Below are 17,709 nucleotides of genomic sequence, written 5' to 3'. Positions count from 1 at the left end.
GCTCGCCGAGGCACAAGAGGGATCCCTCTTGGCGAGCAGGTTTGGAGACAAGTCCAGAAGGGGGACAGGGACATATACATTTGGCGGGTGTCAAGCGGTGGTACCTGGGTACCCACCTAAAAATTGCACAAAAACAGACACCCGTACCTGTACTTGGCACCCCCGGCGGCGGTACCTGCCACCCTGATGAGTACCCGCTGGCAGGTGCTGGGTACCGCCGCGCGGGTACCCATTTGCCATCTCTATTCTCACTTGATTATATTCTTTGCCCATCTCACCATATAATAGAGGTTGTATAAGTATCTTGTACTTGATAAAACTGATCCAGGTCTGATAGAGACTACTAAATACAAGTTTTCTCCATCATAAAGTCAAGCCACAACAATAAATAATTTTTTTGTCAGAATTCTATGTAGTATAATAGAGGGGAAGGTCTTTCAAAACACCCATAACAGTGGTATTACTTAGCTGGAATATAATATTGTTATTTCCATCTCAAAGGACTGCCAACCCATCCCAAAGTAGTTCTCACACTGGTGTGGAGTGCCCTTTGCATTGCTAAATTTGGCTCTTAGAAAGTAGTACTTTGCCTTAGCATTTAGCTGAAGTTTAAACTGTAGGCAGATACGTCATCCAGAATTCCACATTTTTTTGTTCTAAATTCCAATTTTGCACACAACTGTTTGACTTATCTGCAAGATTTAAACATTAGGGCTTTGTATTCCCAGCATCTTTCATTTGTGCAAAAAAAAAAATCATGTTTACTGAGTGATTTTCTTCTAATCATCAATTACACAACAATTTTTCAGTTATCTGTAACTTAGTTAAGAGACTAGAGGCCAAGGCGGCTTCGCCGCTGCAAATTCAATGGCCATCCTGCCTCTTTCAATAACCCCCCCCCCCCCCTTGAAAGGCTAGCCATATTAGACAGGCAAAAATGATTTTAAATTTGGCTAAGTAGGCTGTTGTGAAGCATCTCCCATCCCCTGCTAAGGAACACACACTCCATTGCATCCCATGCATGTAACAAATACATATTTCTCATTCAAATCAATTTCATGCAAAGAAATTGGATTGCACAAGTCTTTAATTAATCTGAATAAGTCAAGCCCTGATGTTTCTGTGAGACTGCTTAACATATAGCAAAAACAATTAAAAAAAAATCCAAGGACACTTTAGTTATGATTCATCTAATCACTTCATACTCCTCCATATCCAAGCAAGCTCTGTCCATGATCCCCACCATTCTTGTATGACCCGGTCTCCCTGGAGTTTGATCAATGTTGCCGGGAGGAGGGCCCCAGGGAGAAGCATTGGGAGTGGGGGCGGCAGGGATTGCCATTGACACTTGCAAGTTGTGAAAAATTTGGAAGAACTAGAAGTTTATTCCATTAGGACTATTGTCATGTATTTACAATTCAGTGAAGAAAAGATTGAAAGTTACCTAGAAGCAGGCTGCTGGCCGCTGACTAGGAGTATTTTATGAGGGTGAAAAGAGGTGGTTTTGTTGGCGTGGCTGTTCCGTCTGTCATTTGTCACAGCCTCTTATTAGCACCTTCCACTTTGCTCTTGCCTCTCATTTGGTAAAACCAGCTTACTTGGTCGGGACTTTGTCCTTTTATTGACCTTGCCGTTGACGTTCCGATAGGGTGACGCAACTACGTTCTTCTGTGGAACACAGTTGGTTCTGTCAGCCCTTCTTCACTTTTTGTCTTGGCTTTTTAGGGGATTTGGCTTCTCACCTTGAGCAGTTCCTTTTCGGTATGCAGCAGGTTTGGCTCGAGTCTGGCTTTCGGGCAATGCGCCTGTTTGGGTGGAGACGAGCAATTAGCTGCGCCCTGGTCAGTTGACTGTTCCAGAACTCAATCACTCACCTGAGGTGTTTGACGAGATCCTTCCCAGTAACGACGATTGATTTTCGATCTTGCTGTTTTTGTTGGTACCTGCTTTCATCAATAAGATGCACTCAGTTTTCCCGACTTCACAAGCAGATTGGGCTGCGGAGAGGGTTTCGCTTTGCTTACCAAACTCTGCAGCTTTTGTGGTTCGCGGCTCCCTTCTCATCTGGTGAGTGCGGCTCCGGTCCCCTAGGCGTATATTCTTACAAGTTGTACTGTGCAAGTACCACCTGCGCAGGGGAAAGGGTTTTTGTCAGAGGGGGCTGAACCTAACTAAGTCCCTCCTCTGCCTCCAAAGGAGGGACTTACAAAAAAGAGTTTTCTTTTCTTTTTGGCATGACAGGTTTGCTCAATGCATGCACATCAACAGGCAAGAAGCCTGCACATCTATCAGTATTTGTTTTTTTATATAGCACCCCACCCTAATTGTTGAGAAATCAGCTAGAAAGAAAGCCCCATAATGGGTCAGACAGGGGTCCCTAGGAGCATTGTCTCACAGATTGCAATCCATTTGATGTCAGTGTCATCAAAAAAAAGCAAAATTGCTTTTCATCCTCTGTACATACACCTGTCAGAGCTATGGAAAAAAACAGACAGATGTGTCACTTTTTTGCCTCAAAGGAACTGTATGTACTTCACTGTATTGGGGTACCTGGCGGAGTGTCTCACAGGTCATCTTCTGATGCTGATTTTTTGTTGAAGGAGGGGTGGTACATCCCCAAAATTTTGTGAGGTTGTAGGCCAAGTGTGGACCTTCATCATGGTCTTCACAGTTTCACAATAGCTATTGTTTTGAAAACGTTATTGCAGACTTAGGATTTTCTCTGCAAAATCTGAAAAACTCGTCACACCAAAAATGTCCACTGATTGAGAAGTCCCCCCTTCGGAGGCGGGCGTGAAGCGCCCAGGAGGGAATTTTGTAGCTAAGTTTGGGAGGGGGCCTTCGACTCGCGAGCGGTATGGCAGGGTGGGGGAGTCGAATTCTCACATCTACTCTTGATGACCGGTCTGACTGGTCATCGAGAGGTGGTGAGACCGGTCATTGAGAGGTGTTGAGACCGGTCATTGAGAGGTGGTGAGACCGGTCATTGAGAGGTGTTGAGACCGGTCATTGAGAGGTGGTGAGTCCCCTTGATGACCGGTCTGACTGGTCATTGAGAGGTGGTGAGTCCCCTTAATGACCGGTCTGACCGGTCATTGAGAGGAGATGTGGGTCCCCTCAATGACTGGTCTGACCGGTCATTGAGAGGAGATGTGAGTCCCCACAATGACCGGCAAAGACCGGTCATCAAGAGATGCGAGTCCCCTTGATGACCGGTCTGACCGGTCATCAAGAGGAGATGTGAGTCCCCTCGATGACCGGCACAGACCGGTCATTGAGAGGAGATGTGAGTCCCTTTGATGACCGGCAAAGACCGGTCTTGAGAGGAGATGTGAGTCCCCTCAATGACCGGCACAGACCGGCCATTGAGGGATGCGTGTCCCCTCGATGACCGGTCTGACCGGTCATCAAGAGATGTGAGTCCCCTTGATGACCGGTCTGACCGGTCATCCAGAGATGTGAGTCACCTCAATGACCAGCAAAGGCCGGTCATGGAGAGATGCGAGTCCCCTTGATGACCGGTCTGACCGGTCATCCAGAGATGTGAGTCACCTCAATGACCGGCAAAGGCCGGTCATGGAGAGGAGATGTGAGTCCCAATGACCGGTACAGACCGGTCATTGAGCGCAGATGTGAGTCCCCTCAATGACCGGTCCAGATTGGTCATAGACATAACTGTACTGCATATGTACTGACAACTGAGTCCCCTCTTTACCCTTGAGCTGACCTGTAACCACTCAACGAGTGTGTACAGGCCAGCATTGTGTCTGCCCAGGCGCAGGGCCCTGGCAACCAAAGTTGAGGTGCTCAGGGTGCAAAGCATGAGGACCCAGGTCTTGTGCAGCTGGGTTGGATACTTAAAGGGTGTGAATGAAGCTGTTTGTCCCCCCAGGGGATCTGGTTTCGTCCCACCCCCTCCCTGGAGCCCACTAATCACTTGATTGGGGCCTCCTTCATTAAATGTTTGACCGACCTTTTTTTGCCTGTTGCTCCGGCACGGGCTGGAGGGTCAATCTGAGGTGCCCTCCGGGGTGTTTGGGGATTAATTTAAACTTTTATGGGATTTTTGCTAAGGAGCAGAGGCAAAAACTTTGATCTTGCCTTCTGTGTTTCTGTGATTTTAATAAACTTGGATAACTGAAAATTTGTTGTGTAATTGATGATTAAAAGAAAATTTCTCAACAAACATGGTATTTTTTTGAGAAAATTAAAGAAACTGGGAATACAGAGCCCTGATGTTTAAATCTTGCTGAAAAGTTGAAATGTTGGTGCAAAATTTGAATTTACAAAAGAAAAATGCGGAATTTTGGATAATGTATCTGCCCACCGCTGCTAAGAGGAATCCCTTCTGGTTGACAAGGGCATAAATAGGTGCACATGTTGACCAGCCCTTTTCAACCAAGTGCATGCAGCCAAACACGCCAGCCTTTTTTGGCTGCACACCAAATTATTAGTGAGCCCCTGCACCCAAATATTGATGTGCAGCTCTCACATCTCTTTGTGGTCAGAGGTGCCTCCTTGGCCGGAGGGAGTTCTCCGGTCAAGGAGGTGTACACTCTGACCAAAGATATCCCCATCAGATGTGTGTACACCTCCTTGATCAGAGGGATTCCTTTGGTCAAGGAGGAACTCCCATGTTGAAGAGATATTGACATCTCTTTGTTTGGAGGGATACCTCCGGTGTAAGACTCAAAAGTGGTAATGAAACCCTTTTGCTGAATTTCAAAGGGTATGGTGGAGTTGCAAGATCTGCCCTTCTGTTATCAGTCAACAAGACCCACCAAGCTCAGCTTGGCAATTTTTATTAAGTGATAGGTCTGGTCTGTTCCAGATGAAATCTGTTTGACTGGCAACGTGTAAGTGTTTTAATTGCTTTGTTACAAGGGTTGAATTGTTGTTATAAGGGTTGATTTATTGTTATAAGGGTTTTAGGATTTGAGTGTGGATGAGTGTTGGGTGACTTGTGAGTTCTGGGTGAGGAACTGGGGAGCAGGCCACTGGGGGTGGAGAGAGCTCCTTTTATAGACAAAAGTGGAGCCCCAAAGGGGCTTGTGGGTTGGGGTTTCAGCTAATCTAGACAACAGGGTGAGGGATTTTAGCTGGTGGTAGTAGATACAAATGATGTCATAACCCCTCAGGGGCGCATGAATGGTGTCAGAATATACAACAGAACATTCTAAACATGCCAGGGGTGCATACATGATGTCAGGATATACAACAAAACATTCTAACACATGCATAATGTGACAGTAGACTGCATGAGCTGTCATACAGGTGTATTTAGTGTATACACAGGTTCTGAGGCTGCAGAAACAGTGTAGATGATGTCATACTATGTATATAAAGGAGTGTATTTAGCTAATATGTAATGAGTGTAGCCTGATGGGGAGATGTATGTTTGTATCCTATGATGTGTATATGTGTACTACTGTGAAACTTGAGTTGAGGCAGGTGACAGCTGGGTTACTGGGGGTGGCCGTGTGATAGGTGTTTGGTGGGGTCCACAGAGGTGTAACTTCTTATCCAGCGTGGTTGTAATGACCTTTCCAGTGGGGACTAGGAGTGAAATCGGCCGTAGAATCCATTTCTGGGGTCCATTTGGTGGTATCTTGAGGCCTGGTATGATTAATTATGTGGCATAGAAAAAACTATTATTTTTCCACTTTTCCGTCTACCACACCGGCCAAATAGGTCTACACACATCTTATCACAGCTCTATACACCTTCTTGAATGGGGGGATCCCTCCGGTTGAGGAGGTATTCACACCTCTTCAATCAGAGGGATCCCCTGGCCAAAGAGGTGTGTACACCTCTGCAAATGGAGAAACTGCCCGGCCAAAATAGGCATGTTCCCCTCTTTGACCGGAGGAATTGCTCTGGTCAAGGAGCAGTACACATCCTTCTCCAGCCAAAGAGGGGAACATACCTCACTCCTCTTGATGACCAGAAAAAACCGGTCATTCAGAGGAGTATGTACTCCTCTCCCTTCATTGAGAGGAGTATGTACTCCTCTAGATGGCTGGAAAGAACCAGACATCCAGAGAAGTGATTACGTATACAAGAAAAAGTCAAGCAAGTTCCACCAGTGGACATGTGAGAGCTCTAAGGAATCTGGTGATGGAACTTCAGGCTTTTTCATAGTTTGCCGTTGAACAAGCTTCAATGCACAGTGACTGTGCTAAAAAGTCCAATGTCTGCTTGAGTGAAGCTAGAATGGAAGTTACACAGGACTGAGGAGAATGAATCATGTCAACTGCTGTCACTTGAATGACTTTTTCTTGCAGTGTATTCCTCTCAATTACCACAGGAGTAATCACTTCCCTCAATGACTGGAACTTCTGGTCATTGGGAGGAGTGCATACTCCCTTGATGACTGGAACAAACCAGTCAGCGAGAGGAGTATTTACTCCTCAACATGACCTGAAGGTACTGGCCATCTCTCCTCTAGCTGACCGGAACAAACCTGTCATCAAGAGGAAGATGGCCGGCCTGTTCTGGTCATCTTGAGGAGTATGTACTCCTCTTGACCGGTTTTTTCCAGTCATCTTGGGGAGTACATACCCCTCTTTCTGACTGGTTTGTTCTGTTCATCAAGGGAGTATGCACTCCTCCTGATGACCAGAAGTTCCAGTCATTGAGGGAAGTGATTTCTCCTGCAGTCATTGAGAGGAGTAATCACTTCCCTGGATGTCTGGTTTTTTCTGGCCTTCTAAGTTCTAGAGGAGTACATACTGCTCTTGATGGCTGGAGAGGATTTAGGTATGTTCCCCTCTTTCAAGGTGTGTAATGCTCCTTGAACAGAGCAATTATTCTGGTTGAAGAGGGCAACATACCTCTTTTGACCAGGGGGGTTTGGTGCCAAATGGGGCCTAACAAGTTTTAATATGATAATTTCACACATTCATTTCTGTTGGTAACCTGTGACATATAATAAGCCCTTTTGTAACAAATAAAATGCAAATGTGAACCAGAAAGATAAGATCAATCAACACTGGGCCGCTAGGCTACACTACGCTACAAGGCCACTTAGTGTTAGCATAGCGGCGCTAACAGGAGCCCTGTTTTCCTGTAGTGTTAGCGGGATTTCATGCCACTAACACCAAGCTGTAGCATAATTTTTTTTCTGCACTAACACTTGACTTTTAGCGTTAGCACAGAAAAAAATCCGCTACGCTACCTGTTAGCGTAGCGTGATAGGCGCTAACGTATTTCTGCTCCCTCGGTAGTGTAGTGGGATAAATTTACGCTGCGCTGGGGCGGCAGAAACTGTAAGAGCTCGCTTGGAGCTCTTCACTGGACCGTCGGGCGGAGGCTCGAAGGGGGGCGGAGCTCGAGGCTTGGACAGTTCTAGTTCCAACGGTACTGTATTTCAGGGAGCTAGCACAGTAGAGAGATGAAAGGGGTCCGGGATCTCTCTTGAGTAAGTACAACTAGAAGGGAAACATGAAGAGGAAGAGAGATGAGAAGGAGAAGACTTACCTAGCACAGTAGAGAGATGAAAGGGGTCCGGGATCTCTACTGGCTAGGAAGGGGCAAGGGGGAACTCAGACTAAGTACTGATGGTTGTGACAGGACTTGTGAAAGGCATTGTAAGACCCCAAAGGAGGGGGCTTACAGAAACTGGGCAGAAACATCATGCTGGTTTTTTCCTGTATTTGCGTGACTGCAGGGAAAAAATGGAGTGTTATTTCTGCCCAGTTTCATCTCTGTAGTTGACCGGGGACAAAATTTGGCTGTTTCTGCCCAGTTTTTTCCTCAGGCGGTGCTAGCTTACACCAGGGTTCGCAGTCAACACAGCGACAACAAAAAGAACTGTGTTGGCGCGACCCCCCCCCGACGCCACCAAATTGTTTTCAACCAGCCGACGGCGTTGGCTTGTTGCTACTGGCAAGCCTTTGTCGGCTGTCTACCGTGTTGGACCCTTGTTTGGCATACAGTCAAGCCAACGGGGCCAACAAGTTGGCCCAACCCAGCCGTACCATTGGCCTGCTCAGCAGGGCCAAACATGGCTGGCTGGGTTATGCCATGGCACTATTCTGACCCCGCTGTCATGCCAACAGAATGGGCTGGTTGTGTTGGCATGACAGCTGGGTCGGATGGGTCAAACCAACGCGGTTCTGACCCGTCCCCAGCGTTGACCTGCCTCCGCAGTCAAATTTGCGGCAGGCAGGTCAAACCTGACATTCCCTTGACCCCGCGGGCGCGCCAACGCAACTCAAAGTTGAGAATCAAGCGGTGGTGTACACCAAATCTATGCTAAATGTTTTCTCTAAGCTAACGCCGCTATCCAGACAGAACTGTAGTGTTAGTGGCCGTAAAAAAACAAACGCTAACACTACACAAGCGCTTTTTTCTATCTTAGTAGTGTTAGCAGGAAAATCCAGCTGCTAACACTAGCGCCGCCGTAGTCACCCCCAGCAAATTGGGATCATGACAGCCATACAGGTTGCATGGTCCTGCATGTTACATGAAAAAATCCCGCGCCCTTTGTCACACATCATTTACATGACTGGCTGTCATGTATGTAAGGTGAGGTGGACAGGTCTGTGAAACCCTCTGCACAGTCACTGTGCATGTGACATGTTGAAAGTGTGAACTGCACGTCAGTATCCGGACAGCTTGTCATGTACACCTGACAGGACTTCCATGACCTGACAGGCGTACAGGACCACGTAACCTGTATGCTTCTCATGACCCCAATTTGCCCGGGGTGAGTGTAGCTTAAAAAAGCTAAAACTAGGCTAAGCTACACCAGGAAAGAAAAGTAGTCACCTGATGGCAAGTGACATGACACAGCTTTGTTTTCAGCTCCAAAACTACTCCAATGCTGCTCCTCTCCACCAGCACATCTGCAGCTCACATGATAGGTGTCAGGATCAAAGCACTCAATGTGAAAACCCAGATGATGCTCAGCTTTGGCCCTGGCCCAGCTGATGCTCAGCTTTTACCCTGGCTCAGCTGATGCTCAGTTTTTCACCTGGCCCAGCTGATGCTCAGCTTTGGAACTGGCCACCTGATGATCATCTTTGGCCCTGGCAGATCTGATGCTCAGCCTTGGCTGTGGCTCAGCTGATGCTCATCTTTGGCCCTAGCCTAGCTGATTTTCAGCTCTGATCCTGTCCAAGCTGATTCCCATCTTTTTCCCTGGCCTGGCTCAGCTGATACTCAGCAAGCTGAGAATCAGCTGGCTAGCTGGCCCAGGACTGGGCCAAAGCTGAGCATCAGCTGGGACAGGACTAGGAGAAGGTTGAGCAAGGACTGGTATAAAGCTGAGCATCAGCTGTGCCAGGACTAGTACAAAGCTGAGCATCACCTGGGCAAGGACTGATCAAAAGGCTTTATTCCAATTCTGAGAGTGAGCTGTGTGAAAAAGCTGAGTATGAGCTGGGCAGAAAAGCTGAGTATGAGCTGGGTACCAAAGCTGAGTATCAGCTGGACGGAACTGAGGATCAGTTGGGCTCATCAAAAACTGAACAGGACCTCCTTGGTAAATTTTGGAAGTTGAGGAGATGGTTGGGAGACGGGGGTAGATAGTGGATAGATATTGGATAGATGGTGGGTAGCTGGCTGGAGCTGGTTTAATGTCACTTGTCATCCTGGTGCTAGCACTAATGTTAGCGTAGCTGGCCCACCGTTGGCTCAATGGATAAATTGTTCCACTTGAGTTTTACATTGGTTGCAGATATGTTTTATTGCTTTGTTTCATTTTATTTTCAATTGAGTTGCAGATGATTTCCAGCTGAATTATGGATACTCTATGTATAGCTGTATATCATTTCATGTTTGATTATACATATGTTGTAGTAGACATTGTGCTGATCTGAGTTATGAAAAATTCAAGGTGAGCACTCCTGGGGGAGTGCCCCCAAAGCTTCCCTGGTGTTGATGGTTTCAATGCAACCATGTAATCATTCTTACCTCTCTGCAACAAGCCCTTAATATATTGCCTTTCAAATCCATCCCAAGATCTCTAGTCTAATTCTCAGAACATCCCTGTGTGCTTCCTCCAATTCCTTGCCATAAAGACAGGGTCAAATTCATCTTTGGTCCCTGGCAGGCTGTCAGGTCACATGAGTGCTACTTTTTTCATACAATTCAAGCTCTTGTTATCCAAGCAAGTTTGCAGGTTGGTTGTCCAAGGGATTGGATTGGAGATGAGGACAAGGTTGACTAGGCTAGTGTCTGGTATGTAGTTGGCATTTGTGCAGAGCTCATTCTCCAGACTGCAAGCTGTAGCCATTCTCCCTCTTCCCTTTTCCTATTGTCTTTTTGGGTGATCTCTCCTTATTTTTTTTACTAGCGTTTAAGGGCGGCTACGCCGCCCTGTGATTGCTGGTGTAAATTCATTCACCATTAATTTAAGACACTTCCTAATAAAGAACCTGGGACTGAATTTCAGAGCAAAAAGACCAAAAACTAAGAAGAACATGAATGAGAAAAGATGACAGAAATAAGTATAACAAGATGATGAGAAAACAAACCCTGAGACAGATGGCTATCTGTAAAAGAACAACTGAGAATTGAAGTGGTAACTAGATGTTGTTTTTGAGCTGATATGTTGAAATCAAGGATTAGTTGTGAGGACCGAGGGGAAGATGAACAAAGAATAAAAAGGAACAAACCCTAATAAATGAAAGAGGACAACAATATAAAGCTAAGAAAAGGAGTGCGCGAAGATCTGAAGACAATGACTAATGGAAGATCAAGTGTGTTAGTTGATTGAGAAGAAAACAAATAAAAGAAGGATTTTGGAAATGCAAGGCGCATTTCTCACCAAGTTGCAAAGCTATACAGGCGGTCCTAGCTAAATTTTTGCGGAGACTTGTCGACGTGGTACTTGTGAGTTGAGGTCTTGAGTCTTGATCTTAAGAGAGCGCAGAGATGATTGACGAACTGACGAGTTGAGTTGAATCTTGAGTCAGATGATTAAGGTTGAGAAGTCGATGAGGAAGGTGAGAGAGATCTCGAGACGCAATACGTGTTCGCTGAGTAGGTTTAAAATGATGAGATTGATTTTGCGAATCACTGCGCATGTTGCGGCGCAGGATTGTGAGTGTGAGGAATAGCGCGCACAGAGTGCGCAGATTGAGGATAGATGTCACAAGTCAAGGCGAGTTTCAACACCTAAAACATTGCCTTTATGGTATGCCAAGGTGGCATCCTCCTCCAACCAGAATACGCGGATCGCCGGAGTTGGATTTCATAGAGCGGGTCGGATAGGTGCGCGGAGGGCGTTGATGAAACTTCTGAAAAGAAACTCAATTTCCCAATTTTTGTGGGATCAATTGCGTCCGGGAAGACTCGGAGGCACACCGGAAAAGGTGTCAGCCTGGAGAAGGGCTAGGGAAATGACTCGGGGTGATTTTAAGAGTTCTGAAAAGAACCTTAGGTAACCGTTTTCGAGTGATTGATTGCATTTGGAAAGATGAAAATGGAAGAAAAAGGGGAGGGGGATGTGGGCGAAGGTGGGAGGGGAAAAGGAAATTAAATAACAGAGTCCGGCTTGAATTGAAGTATAGGGGAAAAGTATAAAAGGAGGCAGCGAGTTGATGATTGCTGGTCATTGCTTGGCTCTTGCTCGGCGCCAATTGCTTAAAGAGCCAAGCGATCCAGGTGCATTGGGACCTGTATTTTTTTTTTGGGTGGGGGAAGGGAGAAATGCTGCCATTTTTTTTGTTGGTGGGCGCGGCGGTCCGCTTAATGTTAAACTGTTAATTTTATTTTTCATGGAGCAGCCCATCATGAACAATTTTGAACTTTTGAGTCTGCACTAACCAGCTTCGACTGGGGGCAACAAAACCCTGAGCAAATCTCAATCTGTACAATCAACCATCTTTATTGGGCCCCAGAAAAAAAGAATTCACATATTTAGGCCCCGTTTGGAGCCGATATAATCCAGGCGATATATGAGTTTTTTTGCATGACATCCTATGTGACATCTGATCAGGTCCACCAAAACTTGATCAGATGTCACAAGTTTCCAGATTATATCACGCAATTTTATCGGCTCCAAACGGGGCCTTAGAGCATCTCCACCGCGGGCCCTAGTTTGGGGTCGCTAAAATTCAATCTTTGGGACTGCGCAGCAGGTTTTACCGCCCCAAACTGCTGCGGCATACACCGCGAGCCTCCAAAGGGAGTCTCTAAAAATCACTGACACTCCACCGATGTACATGTATTCCATGACGGGCACAAACCGGTCATCCAGAACGAATGCACTTTGTGCGATGACCATCCGAGGTGGATACATAAATAACACTCCTTGATGGCCGTCACTAACCGGTCATCCAGAACATTTGCATGTTTTTTGATGACCACCTCGTTTGATGGCCTTCCATGGCGGTCATCGAGAAATCATGAAGTGGACTCACCTCAATGACCGGTAAGAACCGGTCATTGAGGATTGATTGGTGTGTGTGTGGCTGACAACCGGTTGGTCGCTGCTGCGATGGCCGGTTCGTTCCGGACATCGAGAGGAGTAATAACTCCCCTCGATGGCCGGAACGGAGCAGTCATTGAGAGGATAATAACTCTCCTCGACGGCTGGTTTGTTCCGGTCATCGATAGGAGCAATAAATCTCCTCGATGGCCGGTTTGTTCCGGTCATCAAGATGAGTAATAATTCTCCTTGATGGCCCGTTCTTTCCGGTCACCGAGAGGAGCAATACATCTCCTCGATGGCCGGTTGGTTCCGTTCATTGAGATGAGTACATATTGTAAGATTGGTTCCGTTCATCGAGGAGGTGACCAATGGAGTTTCACAATGTTGTTGTTATGTGACAGTGTCTTTTGGGTCGTTGGAGAGAGTCTCTAGGAGTCCCTACATGTACGGACTCGGGCATGAAATTTGGGGACACCTGTAAAATTTTGACACTAATAGCGCCCGCGGTGGGTTGGGTTGAGTCGGTAAATTCCAACTAGAGACCCAATTTAGGGCCCGCGGTGGAGTTGCTCTTAGTTGTATGATGAGCAACGGTGTGCATTGCAGATATCGTGGCGGTTGAGTTCGGGGCTGTCCGGGGTTTCGGTTGATTTGTGCTGTACAGGTGCTGAAGATCGGCGGTTTAAGGTTGTCGGTGGCTGTTTCTCTGCCCAGAACCACACCCGATGGAACCACGCACGCCTCCCAGCCAGGCGGAACGATCCGAGCAGGAAGCGGCGGCAAACGAACTCCTGGCCAGCGTCGACCTCGCAAAGGCACTCGAATTCATCAACAACAACCAGCACAGACAACAGCCCCGTCTGGTTGACCACCAAGCCCAAGCCCACGCCACCAGCCCAGACACCAAGACGACCCCCACCCAGCAGCCGCCCCGGAACACCGCCGAGCCCAGCAGCCCACAGCCAGAGCCCAGCAGCACGACGACCAGCCCCGCCAGGAACCAGCGCCTCAAGACGATATCCATCTCCATCCTGCGCTCCGTCGCCCGCAAACGCGACTTCTCCGCCGGCCCACACCCCGCCATCCCCTCCGACCAGCCAGCCATCCACTCCCTGCCCCCCGCCCTGCAATCCATCCTCAGCGACCATCACCATCACCCCAACGAGCTCACCCCCGCCAAACGGCCCTTCTTCATTGTCGATGTCCGGTCTGTAAGTAAGTATACTCTCCCTCTCTACTCCAACAAGCCCCACAAAAAAACCAACATCCTCCTTCCAACCAGCCGCCGCCGCAGAAAGGCATCAAGCCAATCCCAACCAGATTCGAAGAGTAGAAGAATGCAAACGGTTCTTCTCCCTGCGATACGAGCCCATCTTTACCACCCTCGCCGAAGGAAAACCGCCCCCAAGCCTGGTCAAGGTCGTAGAATGGAGAAGAAAGCTGCAGCTGGTCTCGATCCTGCGCCAGAAGCGCGAAGAATCCTTCCGGTCCACCAGCCAAGCCTCCGCCGAGCAGCTCCGGAGAGCCCACGACGAGCCCTCGAGCGCAGAGGAGCTGAGACTCAAGCTCAGGATGACCACCATCGACCCGCCCAGCCTGCTGTCGACCCTTTCCCCCCAGCAGAACAAGTGGATCTGTCTCAGCTCGCGCAAACGACGGACGATGTGGGAGATCTGTCCAGAGGATATACAGGCTTACATGGCCACACAGGGGATGATAGAGGACGAAGAAGAACTACGCGAGGCCGAGCGCCTCTTTGGCCAATTCGACGAACATCCCGTCCGCCACCACAAATCTAGTCGCCAACGAGTCAACAGCAGCAATAAGTCGGCCAGCCGGTGGTTCAGTGATGCCCACGTCTCGACCGGCCAACTCTCCGACCACGACTCAACCCGCTCCCCGCACAGCGGCCAAGGCTCCTTCCACAGCCAGACCCACCACCACCACCACCTGCGCAAGCCATCCTCAGGAACCTCCTCATCCCGCGCCATCCGAGCCGACGGATCAACCTCCTATGCAGAAACATCCTCGAGCCTTCCCAGGGTATCCAACTTGACCAACTACCGCTACTCCTCCGACATGTCCTCCCAGGACAAGTACCCCCGTCTCCACCAGACCAGCTCAGACCTCGAAGAGCGTGAGCCGCACGCCGGCTCGAGCCAGCCCAACCCAGAAGACCTGTCGCTGGATGTCCACAATCTGAGCTGGTCTGGCAAGACCCCCGTCTCCTCGCCCCACGTCTCCTCGGCCATACCCCTCTCGCCCCTGGAGAAACTCCACCCACGAGGCTCGGCCAACCTCCTCTCATCATCATCAGCAGCAGCAGCAGCAGCAGTGCTCCCCGACGACTACCATACCCCACCCCACTCCCAAGCCAAGTCGCCCTCCACCGCCCCCCCGCCCGCCCGGCACAGCAGTGACTACGGCCCCCGTCCATCCAAGCCGGCCCTAGTCAAATCGAAAGTCAAGAAATACCACAGCGCATGGAGCGCCACGGACGACAATGCCCATCCACCCGCCGGCTCGTCCCCTCTAAGATCCAACTCCCAGCCACACGTCGTGGACCCATCAGGCCTCGCCCGCCACTCCAAACAGCGCCTCACCAGTCTCGGCCACGGCCTGACAACCACAAGCCACCCCACTGCGGCCCACCATCATCCAGGCTCGTCGCCCGAGAAGCCGAACCTTTCGCGGGCCGCGTCGGCCAAGGGTCTGCTCCACTTCGCCAAGCGCTCCATCATCCCTGACCTCCCCTCCGCCCCCGGCCCATCCCTCGGCCCCTCCGTCCTCGCTCCCACTGCCCGCCCCTCCAAGTTGGCCTTCTTCCACAAACCGCCGCGCGATTGGCGCGGCTGGAAATTCGACAAATCTCACCTCCTCTTCCGCACCTCGAACGACAAGAAACAAGCCTCCCCTGCCGACCTCTTCCCCCCCGTTAACGACATCCTCTTCGTCAGCCCCTTCCACCAGCCCCTCCGGACCCCTAACCATCTCCCTCGAACAGGCCTCCACTCCTTCGCTGCGAGCCAACAGACCGTCAACCTGCCTATTCTTATGACCGACCTCACTGACGAAGAGGCCCAGGAAATCGAAATGTCCGTCTTGCATCTCAAACAAGTATATCTCTCTCAGATTCTTACAAATGTTTTTTTTTTCTTTCGTAGGTTGGTCGTCATGTTGGCCAGTCAAGTCGAGCATTCTGCACTCGCGAACAAGCAGAATCGGGAGGAGTACCGGAAGCATGCGGGGCTGCTACCGGATATCCGGCAGGAGATCGGACTGGAAGCGATGCCGATCAGGATGGCGGTTGCCGGAGGGGATCGATCGGAGGGGGAGGGAGGGAAGGAAGAGAGTGGGAAAGACAAACGGGCGGGGCAGCCGGGGTCATCGAGCTCGTCCTCGTCGACGACGACCGAAGGCTCCGTGCTTTCTCAGTCGGTCCTCCACGACGACCCCGACGACACGTCCCCGGGCGCGCTCGTCCAGCTCTCCGCAGACCGCCTCGCCCACTCCCTCGCCCGCATCGAACTCACCCTTGCCGACCTCGACAACCATAAACAGGCCTTCAGACTGGCCCTCCGTTCTCAGATCCTCGCCCGCACCACCGCCATCCAGAAACACGAGGTCTTCCTGGCTTCGTGTTCTCAGCGCCAGGAGCTGATGCGGAAAGACCGTGACCTGGTGCGTCTCCTTTCTCTCTCCCCAAACCGTCCGAAAAACATGCGCGAAAACAAAGAATGGTCGATTGAACGGACGGGGGATTTGTGTCAACACAGGTGAACCAAATGAAACGGACGGTGAAAGTGTTTGGGCAAGAGGGCCGGATGGTGGACCATTTCAAGCAAGCCCTGACCAACGGGATCTCGCGCCCGCTGATCAGTCTGCTAGTCTCGATCCTGACCAAGCTGATCGGGCTGGGTCTGAAGCTGTTTGCGCTGCACTCGGCGGCGCGTCGGGCGCCTCTGCGGGGGCTGATCTGTGCGCTGGGGGTGCGCTGGATATACACAGTTGTGTGGCGGCAATGGACGACGGAGGACGGCCGGCTGCTCGCGCTCTGGGCCCGGCTCCCCACGCCCCCCGCCACCCTTGGCCCGTACCTCGCCGCGCTCCGCTCGCTCTGCAACGCCGCGCGCGTCCTGCTCGTCTGTGTCAACTTCTCGCTGCTCCTCACCAGCCTCTGCGCCCTCCTCTCCGCCCTCTTCCTCGCCCTCCTCTCGCCCTCCTCCGCCACAAGCCCTGCGTCTCCCCCGCCCCCGGCCTCCATCCATCCGCCGAATCATCTCACCCAGCCCCGCCGCCCCGCCGCCCTTCCCTTCCTCCCTCCTCCCGCCTCCTCCCCCGCTCCTTCTTCGACCCATACCCTTCCTCCTGCCCCCCCACATCCTCCGAATCCCAAAAAACTGCCCTAACCCCCCGTCCCCTTGTATAAATAGATGTACGCACACCCTCACGATCGACCCATATCCAGGACCCGTTTCTCATCAAAAACCCAGCCTTGTTATTTATACCTTGCACGCCTTATGTTACATTATATATTTATTCTGCGAGTCAATGCGCTCTTCATTAATTTCACTTATCGTTCTTTATAATTGTTTGTTGTGTGTTTGTTCCTCCCTTTATTCCTTGTTGTTGTTGTATCAACCCCCATTACTACATTCCTCCACACACACACAGTTTCCACAGATCATTCCTTAATATGTATATGTGAGTGTGTTTTGTGCATACTGCATGCATGCTTCCTATTCCTGCAGTTTTGTATATGTAATTTCATGTTTTCATGCATTGTTTGTTGGGGTTTACGGAAGTGTTTGTCTCGCTGTTGTACATTTTTGTTGCTCCACCCCCTCCACCACCATCTGTGTTTCTTCTCTTCGATCGTTCTAGCACCTGCCCTTATTATTGTTGTTATTGTTTATGCAAGTGTCTTGGGGGATCAGAGCAAGGAAATATTTAAATTATTTGGGCTCTGCCGTCGGGCTAGATACCGAAGGATTTCGGGTGAGGGGAGGGGGCCCGCGAGTCCTCACTCCTTTTGGCGCTTTTTGGGCGCCAGTTGAATATCTGGCTCGGATCGAGCTTAACAAAGCCTCTCTGGAGCAGAGGGCCCTGCAGGGTCTCTGTCTCATAGAGAGGCTTAGGAATATCAGCCTGTATGACCATGCTTTTTTTTGCTCTTTGCATTTTCAAGATCAACAAGTTAACTGCCCCTCTGGACATAAGAAGCGCGGTGAGAACTGCTTTGGGATGGGTTGGCAGTCCTTGAGGGGGAAACAACAACATCTTCCAGCTAAGTAAATGGAGGACTTCCCGTCGAGTCTGGGAGCCTC

At 49.9% G+C, this 17,709-nt stretch overlaps 1 protein-coding gene across 1 annotated transcript; it reads left to right on the top strand.

The window, feature by feature from the left end:
- Nucleotides 1-13,107: 13,107 nt before the first annotated feature.
- Nucleotides 13,108-16,791, top strand: PtA15_3A567 (uncharacterized protein; the record flags this gene model as incomplete). Its single annotated transcript, XM_053167547.1, has 4 exons — nucleotides 13,108-13,597; nucleotides 13,665-15,477; nucleotides 15,547-16,063; nucleotides 16,159-16,791. 4 exons carry the CDS (start codon nucleotides 13,108-13,110, stop codon nucleotides 16,789-16,791), a joined length of 3,453 nt encoding a protein of 1,150 aa, XP_053018753.1.
- Between the last annotated feature and the right edge of the window lie 918 nt (nucleotides 16,792-17,709).

Source organism: Puccinia triticina, chromosome 3A, assembly GCF_026914185.1.
Source record: "Puccinia triticina chromosome 3A, complete sequence".
In the NCBI taxonomy this organism is placed as follows: Eukaryota; Fungi; Basidiomycota; class Pucciniomycetes; order Pucciniales; family Pucciniaceae; genus Puccinia; species Puccinia triticina.
The sequence above is the reverse complement of the archived record's forward strand: the minus strand, read 5'-3'. Positions and strand labels throughout refer to the sequence as shown.